Raw genomic sequence first — 9,341 nt, 5'->3', positions numbered from 1 at the left:
ACTCCCCCTCCTCTCTTGCCTCCTTGCTCACTGCAAACAGTACTTTGCTATGTTAGATTTCATCTGTCACCAGTCTATGTCCTTACACTTTTTGGTTTTGTGCCTCGCAATTCACAATACATCTAAATTTTGTTTTATAAAATCTACTTTATTGCTATATCAAGAGCAAGCATAAAGCCAACCTGATCCTGCGGAACATTGCATCATACCTTGCATCTGAAAAGCATTCCTCTCGGCTGCCTCTTTCTCAGCGAATGTCAGATCCAAGCTCTCAATTTTATTCAATGGGGTCTAAAGTAGTTCAGAAGTCAGAGGTAAATCACAATATAAAACGCCTTTTGTGAGTCCATCAACTATCTGAATCCATCTTCACCCTGTGTTACCTCATCAAGTGATGCAGGAAACTGTGCTACATCAGTTTACTTAACAATACCGACAAGATCTTCTTTAAATACTTGGTATAAGTGACTAAGTATCATGTCACTTAATTGCACCTAATTTTCATATCAGTGTACAATATGAAATTGACTCTGTGATTGAACGACATGTGCTGCATAATTCTGAGAGTTGGAGAAACTAAGCTGGCAACCGATTGCCAGCCTCTTCTCTTTGACACAGTTTGTAATGCATGTTAATACATATCTCCCATCTTTTTGGCAGAAAGACCATGAGCACAAACTTGTCTGTTTCATCAGAACAAAGTAAGTAATAGCTATTTTGTTGCCGAACTGAAATGTTATCAAATCTTAGCAATTCGTTGTCAGTCATGATGTAACGGGCATGTTTTCCTTGGAAATAAACCTATCAATCAAAATCTACTTGACTGACAGTCGTCTCTTCTCATACAACATACAATGTTGCCACCTTAATATTTGTCCTGATAAGTGCAAGGTGAAAAGCTTCAAAACTTATGCAAATTTCAGCAAAGTTCAAAATCTATGCGATCAAATGCATAATTCTATCTTACTTGCACAGAACATCTTCGTCCAGATGAAGCTCTATGTCCAGACACTTAAGGGTTGAGGAAGTGCACATGCTCGTTTGCAGCTGATTCAAAGCTACAGAGAACCAGGTAATTCTCCGTGAACCCGTAATTGAATCCCACCATGCTAGATAATGCCATTTTAATTCAATATTCAAAAAAAATCTGGCATTCAGTCTCATCATGACACCATTGTTCGGGAAAAAATATACAATCTGGTCCACTCATGTCCTTCAAGAAAGGAAACCGATGTCCTTACCCTGATGTGACATACATGTGACTCCAGATCTATGGTAATTCTGGCTGGGCAATGGATGCTGACCTTGCCAGTAACCGTACATCTGATGAACAAGTCTTTTAACAAAAAAGCCCATTGTATCAGCAACCGATGTAAACTGATTGAAAATGTAGGAAAACATCACCTCCGATAATCTTTGTGAAATACAAGTTTTAGAATGTTTGTTGATCGTAATATGCAATGCAACAGGGCCTGATCGTTAAGGTGAAGTTTAATTGATCTGCGCATTTCTGTCCATTCTGGATGGAGCTATTCCACAGATAGCGACCTTTCCCAGGTTTGGGAAATCATAAGACTTAGAAGCAGGAGCAAATATCCACTGCTTAGTGCCTGATACAACATGCAGTAAGATTTGATTGTTAGCGCACCGATTTGATTTTGTCCTGTTGACACCCGATAATGTGCATTCCTGTCTGCCGATAACATAGCTAACTCAGCCTTTGATAGATTTCAAGCCTCAGCCTTCGCCATCTGCAAAGGAGCGAATTCGTCACTGTAAAGACGCTCGAAAAGAAAAACTTAGCTTTATCGCCGTCGTTAAATGGAGATGCTTATGATTAAACTATTCCCTCACAAAAGGAAAATTATCCAAGAAGCCACAGAATCCAATTCTGTTAACATTTTGCCTATCTTAATAAAGTTGCATCCCATTTTCGCCGTTTCAAGGTTTGTGCTTAAACGAACCTTTATTATAGAAAAGAATCGAACAAATCTGTTTTGAAATGTTTTCGATGCAAGTATTTCATTCCTTTTTTAAATAAGGTGACGAACATTGGACACACTATTCCAGATTTGGTCTCCTCAATGTCCACGAAGAAGCTATGAAGCTTTTTGGTTTTATTTTAAATTCTCTTTACAAGAAATGACAACTTGCTTAATCACTTCCATTAACTGCATACCACTTTAAAGAGATTCAAGTACAAGTGCCCCCAGGTTGTTCGCCAACAATGTTGCTATATTTAAATATTTTGAACACTGCTTCCTCCAACCACACTCGCCCCCCTCGCCAAAATGGGCAGAGTCACACTTATTTTCATAATATTTCACAATGAAACTTTTTTTTTGCCAATTCACGCATCCTGCATGCACAAGGTTGTTGATTCCCAATCTCGACCTGAGTACTTCCTTCCCTAGCTTGCATTTTGTTTTTGATAAATTTAGTCTGAATGCATTCAACGTGTTCATCCACGTCATTAATATAGCCTAGAAAATATGGAAGATCGGATAACATGCTCAGTGGCAATTCACTGAAGACAAGGTGAACAGCCGAGAAAGTCCCTTTGATCCTTACTCTCTGCTTATGCTAGTTCACCAATCTCACCAAGCCTCAGGCAGAAGACTTTCCGTTTTGAAAAAAAAAGTTGCATAATGAAATGGGAGTGGCCAGTTCTTCAAGAACAGGTATTCTTTGGTTTGGTTGAGAATGCAGCAGTGGGTGTGTGAAGAAAGGCTGCATTCTCCATTTTATCTTTTGTGCCAAGGGCTGTTTATGTGTGGAAACAGGCCCAACAAGTCCACACCGCCCCGCCGAAGCGCAACCCACCCATACCCCTACATTTACCCCTTACCCAACACAACGGGCAATTTAGTATGGCCAATTCACCAGACCTGCACGTCTTTGGACTGTGGGAGGAAACTCCGTGTCTGCATGCAAACTCCACACACAGTCGCCTGAGGCGGGAATTGAACCCGGGTCTCTGGCGCTGTGAGGCAGCAGTGCTAACCACTGTGCCACCCACGGTGCAGTATTTTGGTACAGCATCATTAAATGGGGATAGTTTGTTGGATTTTCGGATAGGATAAGTTAGTCGGTATTCTGTTTTCTGTTTTTTGTGTTTCATTCAGTAATCTTGTAAATAATTTCTATTTTGTTTACAACTAAGTAGTTTGATCAGCTGATTCTCTCTTTGGAATTTTCGCTGTACACGTGCTTAAAAGAATTGCAAAGTTAGGGTCTGGGCTACCTACTTGAAACGTTTTGAGAAGACTGACCTGGTCCATAACACTACAATTAGCCTATTTATTTCTGGACGATGGTTCAGTGATTTTTATTTTGTGTCTTTCCTTACAATACAAAAGGACTTGTGTTAATTGTTATATGATTTGGAGCTGTCCGATCGAACTGGAGCTCTTGGAGTTAGTTCCTACTTGAATTGTTTCCCAGAGTATACAAAGTCTTTGCCAGTTCAAATGTGGTGCAGAGCTTTAATGCAATGAGCATTGGTCTTCATCTCAGATGTCCAGCCATATTAGCTAATAATTTTACCTTTAATATTCAGCTATAAATCAATTTTGTTTCGTGATAAGCCTTTAGAATAAACGCAAAACCACGTAACTGTAACCAAATACATGATTGAAACTGACAATAAATAATTGAGAACACAGCAATGTTGAGGGAATTAGTGTAGGCTAGAGCCTAGGTATCAGTTTAGTATCTATCATCACGACATTCATTTGATGGAAATGCACGTTTTGGGGTTGGAGACCATAGAATGTACAGTGATCAGTACTTCACCAATGTTACAAAGAAGACACGAAACGTTGAGTTAATCTGTTTGCTCAACAAACTGCAACAAAGATGCATGTTGCAACTTTAAGTCAGTCTCTGGAGAGTTTCACAAGCAATAAATGTACGACTCATTCAATCTGTCACGCACTTAAGTGTACATCTTGAAAATCTTTCTTACTTGCTAAAAGACGATGCACGGGCCAGCGAATGGACAATTCTATGCCATTTATTATCCCTTCCTCGCTATTATTGGTGTTCCAGGTAAGCTTTAACGTTTTCTTTCAAATTGCCAAAACCGCTGTCGCTTCCCATTTGGATTTTTATGATTATTTCTAGTATTAAGTACTCTTCTAATGTAAGCAAATTCAACTCCAAACCTATAAAGACATATAATATATGATATTGCACTGACTTATAGCTCCAGTTTGCTCTATGATAGTACAACACGTCATTTAATTTTCTATGGTATAATCCGTACAAAATTATTTTTATTGCTGAAATGCTAAAGATGAAACTGAGTGGAAAATATTCTGTTCCATAGTTGGTAATTGGTTTCATTCTGGTATTTTTAGTTTTCAATGAAATAATAGCGTCTCAGAATGCAAACTTTTTTTTTCATGTGCATCAGCTCCATCACAAATTGCCGTAATGATTGATTAAAAAGTAAAATTTCATAATTTGAATTGCGAAAATAGGTTAAGTAATTACACGAGTCGAGCCGTCACCTCTGGAAGAAAGAAAGTTCGTATTAAAAATGCAGTCTCCTGTGTGTGCATTATATTTAATACATTGTTGATTTATACTGTTTCTATTCTTTCGCGGATGTGGCTATCACTGGAAGGATTAACTGCATCTTGCTTCCAGTTCAGAAATTATAGTTGTTCCTATATTGTACAACCACACCAATTGCAAGATAATGGTTTTTCAGAGCAAATTGAGAAAATACAATAATAACTATACTCGGATTTAAGCGAAGGAATGAACAAAACTGTAATTAAATGACAAGGTTTAAAGAAAGAAAAGGAGTTGGAGCAGTCGAGAGAGAATTTCAGTGATTATGATTTTCTCAACTCATGCCACAAGGACCACTGATGGAGAAATCAATTTCAAGGATGCATAAGAGGATAGATATTGGCTGGTGGAGTTCCAGGAGATTACATGAATACCGAAAGACATGGCTATGGAAAGATTTGAAAATAAGTGTTTTCATGTTAAATTCAAAGAAAACAAAATACATAAGGAATCATCTGGCTGATAGACGTCGGAGGTTTCATGTGATTAGAAACATAGGCAGCAAGTGTTATGGTTGAGCCGAAGCTCCCTGACGATAAAAGTGGGCAGTTTCAAGAGATTTTTCCAATTGTTGCAGTTGTTACAAATGGATAATTGTCATTGTGCAACATTCGAAATAAGAAGGGAGATCTTGTTGGACTAATTCGAGTTAATTGAGCTTTTTTTGAAAGTATTTTAAATAGGGGTGCACGATTGATTTTATTCACATGGACTTCGGTAAGTCCTTTGACAAGATCCCACATGGGAGATTGGTCTAAAAATCGTCCATGCGATTGAAGGCAAGTTAGAAAGCTGCATCTAAAATTGGCTTGTAATTAAGAGTAATCGTGGAAGGATATTTTTGATATTGGAATCCTGGAACCAGCGATGTGCCACACATTGGTGCTGGAGTGCTTTACGTGTGCTATGCACATTAGCAAATTGAATGTGAATGTAGAAGCTACAATTAATAAGTTTGCAGATGTCAATAAACTTGGTGTGGTTGAGAAAGAGGAAGATAGTCTCAGGCTGCAATTTGATATTGGTAAATTCGGAAGAGCAATGGCAGATGAAATTTAATCCTGTTATTGCGAGGTTATCTAATAGGAGAAGGACAAACAAAATGAGTGGCAGATCCCTAGGTGGTAATGAGCAAAAAAGGGACTTTAGATGTACAGATCAACACATCACTGATGATGTTAGCAGAGGTCGCCAGATTGATGAAGAAGGCATTCGGGCTTGACTTCCTACATAGGGGCATAGGATATCAGTGCAAGGAAGTCCATGTTGCAACTTCCTAAAACATTGGTTCGGTCACAGATTATGTACTGTGTGCAGTTCTAGACGTCATTCTATTAGAAGGTCGTCAATGCACTAAAGAGAGAGCATGACATTCATCAGGATGTTGCTTTGGGTGATAATGCTCAGTTTTGAAGAGTGGCTGGATAGAATTAGAATCCCTACAATGTGGAAACAAGCCCTTTGCTCCACTCCAACCCTCCAAAAAGTAACCCTCACAGACCCATTCCTATATTTGCCCCTGACTAATGTATCTAACCTCCACATCCCTGAACACTTTGGGTGGTTTAGAATGGGCAATCCACCTAAACTGCACATCACTGGATTGTGGGAGGAAACCGGAAGAAATCCACGCAGCAAGAGGAGAAGGTGCAAAATCCACACCGACAGTCGCCTTAGGCTAGAATGGAATTTGGGTCCCTGGCGCTGTGAGGCAGCAGTACTGAGCTACCGTGCTGCATTTATACCTCTTTGAGCAGAGCAGGCTGAGGTGGAATCTGATTGAAGTTTACAAAATTATGAGGGGCACAGGTAGAGATGATCACGAGAATCAGATTACCATGACAGGCATGTCAAAGACCAGAATGCATAAGAATTAGAGTGAGATCTAAGAATTTTTTTCAACAGAGTAGTAAAAATATGGAACAAGCTGCCCGAGAGAGTAACAACAACGCTCACAACATTTAAAAACATCTGGATAAACGCTGGAAAGGGCCGGGAATTCTGCCCATAGATTAAGAGCATGCAAATTAGATTAGTGTAGTTTAGAGTTGACCTGCATAGACATTGTGGGCTGAAGTGCATATTTCTTTGCTATATGACTGTCTTACTCTATGGAATATGTAATGTCAATACAATATTTTAATGAGGAGGAAGGCGTTTGGTAACGTATCCCAAGCTCAAACAACGGCCAACATTGTAAACGGTCTCTGGTTTATTTAACAAAACCAGTTTCCAGAGATTACAATTTTGAAAGGAACAGAAGGGAAAGTTTCCTGATGCAAAAACGTTTAACTGCAACAAAAGGCTGCTTTTCTCGGAATGAATTCTGAATGAGCAGCCATGTCTTTGGAACAGAGTTGGAAAATGAGTGCACAGGATATTTCAGTAGAATATTTGATTGGGAAATGTTTGTTTTTTAAATTAATTTGATAAGTTTTTTTTCATCTCACAGCCAACTTGATGGCGATCATTATTCTATCCCGTGAACGGTGCGGACTGTCCCGGTGCATCACTTACTACCTGGTGGCAATAGCAGTTGCTGATTTCTTTGTCATCGTTATGGCTGTCATCCTCAACCGGATCGCTGGTATCTACTTTCGAAACAGTATCTGGTCCGTAACGCCTTCTTGTGCACTCAGCACTGTGCTGGTGTACGCCACTCGTGATGCCTCGGTCTGGCTGACAGTGGCTTTCACCGCTGACCGTTTTGTGGCCATCTGCTGTCAGCGGCTGAAGACCAGGTACTGCACAGAGAAAACTGCGTCGCTAGTCATAGGAATTGTCTGTGCCCTGAGCTGCATGAAGAACATCCCTTTCTACTTCATCTACCAACCACTGTACTTCTTGGATGGGGTGGCCTGGTTCTGTGACATTAAGATCAGCTACTACAATTGGCCAATCTGGCAGACCTATGACTGGCTGGATCGCATCTTAACCCCCTTTGTTCCATTCCTCCTTATCCTGTTACTCAATGCCCTGACCGTAAAACATATTCTGTTGGCTAGCAGAGCCCGCAAAAGACTCAGGGCTGCTGAGAATCGACAAGATCCAGAAATGGCTAATCGCAAGAAGTCCATTGTCCTGCTGTTTACCATTTCTCTCAGCTTCCTTTTACTGTGGGTGACCTATGTTGCACATTTTCTTTACGTGCAGATTGCAGGTGAGGCCTACTTCACTGGCCTGGATTTCAATGATCCACAGTACATCTTTCAAGAGACGACCAATATGCTTCAACTGCTCAGCTCCTGCACTAACATCTTCATTTATGCAGTAACACAGTCCAAGTTTCGACATGAGCTGAAGAATACACTTATGCATCCTTTCACCACTCTCGCTGTTCGCTTCAAACCAGTGAAAGAGCAATAAGCATTTTCATTTCTCCACTTGTTCGCATCTGATATATACTCTCGCCCGCCCCCAACCCAGAGACATTGTATCCCCTATGGAATCAGAAAGCATTTGTGTCATGACCCAGATATGCAACAACACCAGGCCGGGATTTCAGTGCGAAATGTCCCTGGTTTCCAGGGGAGAAGGATATCTGCACTATGTTGCTTACTGTTGTTTTCGTATGACAAAGTGAATTTGGTCTCTGAGCTGAACGCTGCTGATCTCCCATAAATATCCAAGGTAATTTTTCCTCTAATATTTCCTGGGAAGCAAATTTCCTGATAAATGCCTAGGTAAGATTTCCCCGCTATTTACACATGCACAAAATAAATACAGACAGAAGTAGTTCAAAGAAACGTAAAAAGATCTGTACCAAGATTGCCAAGATCACAGCATTCAATTGAGTTGAAGTCCAAAAAACTATATGGCATGATGTGTCTTACATTAACAATGATGTGTTTAGGATTATATACGTTTTCCTCACAAAAGGAATGAAACATAAGCTTCGAATGAATTTGGGAAGTGTGCACTATTATCTTGATTTTGTTTTACCTTTGGCAATAAGGATTTAAATGAGTAATTGACAAACATGATGAATATGACGTATCATAAGGGAGTGCCGGGTAGGCGGTTATTGCAGATAGCATCCATGTAAGGGTGCTGTTATATTCAGATGGAAGATGAATGAGAAAAGATTGAGGAAGACTAAAGGTTAGCAGTCCCTCGCAAATCGGCCGGACAGCGGGAGTTTGCCTAAGCAACTTTAATGAAATGCACTCCTATTCGTCCCGTGGCATTAGTGAAAACTCGTCAATTATCGTGAGTTATTTATTGTTCTTTTATGAATTAACTTATGCATTGTATCTAAACTGTTGCTTCTTAGTAACCTTAATAAACTATCCAAAGCTTCTCTACAAAGGTCAACTACCTATATTCCGCTCATCCATGTGACTGGAGAAAAAAACCCAAAATAAATACACACACAGGATGTTGCAGGGCTCTGACAGCAGAAACAATTTAAATCTAATAAAATTAAACACCATTTCCCAAAAGGGAGTGAATGTATCCACAGGTAATCTAATTTGAGAGATGCAATCTTTCTTTGTCTCTTCTCTCACTCACTCACTCACTCACTCACTCACACACACACGCACACAATTACACACTCGCCTCAAAGACGTTGTGAAAATTGTAGAATTATGGGAAAGGATTCAAATACCCATTGACACTGTCACACTAGAAAGACTATTTATCTCCTCCATTTGAGCAAAGGGATTAACTTGATCATCCAACCTTCTGATCCATCAACGTATACGCACAGGAGAGAGCCCACTCACTTGATCTGATTGTGGGAAGGGGTCAGTCATTCA

At 39.9% G+C, this 9,341-nt stretch overlaps 1 protein-coding gene across 1 annotated transcript; it reads left to right on the top strand.

The window, feature by feature from the left end:
- The first annotated feature begins 653 nt into the window (after positions 1-653).
- Positions 654-9,103, top strand: LOC122563777 (probable G-protein coupled receptor 139). The gene is made up of 3 exons (XM_043718001.1): positions 654-701; positions 976-1,072; positions 7,034-9,103. Exon 3 carries the CDS (start codon positions 7,042-7,044, stop codon positions 7,945-7,947), a length of 906 nt encoding a protein of 301 aa, XP_043573936.1. The 5' UTR covers positions 654-701; positions 976-1,072; positions 7,034-7,041; the 3' UTR covers positions 7,948-9,103.
- The last annotated feature ends 238 nt before the right edge of the window (positions 9,104-9,341 follow it).

Source organism: Chiloscyllium plagiosum, chromosome 27 (assembly GCF_004010195.1).
Source record: "Chiloscyllium plagiosum isolate BGI_BamShark_2017 chromosome 27, ASM401019v2, whole genome shotgun sequence".
NCBI classification, from domain to species: Eukaryota; Metazoa; Chordata; class Chondrichthyes; order Orectolobiformes; family Hemiscylliidae; genus Chiloscyllium; species Chiloscyllium plagiosum.
The sequence above is the reverse complement of the archived record's forward strand: the minus strand, read 5'-3'. Positions and strand labels throughout refer to the sequence as shown.

Coding starts and splice junctions, on each gene's coding strand:
- LOC122563777 (XM_043718001.1), top strand. CDS start 7,042: ATGGCGATCATTATTCTATCCCGTGAACGGTGCGGACTGTCCCGGTGC.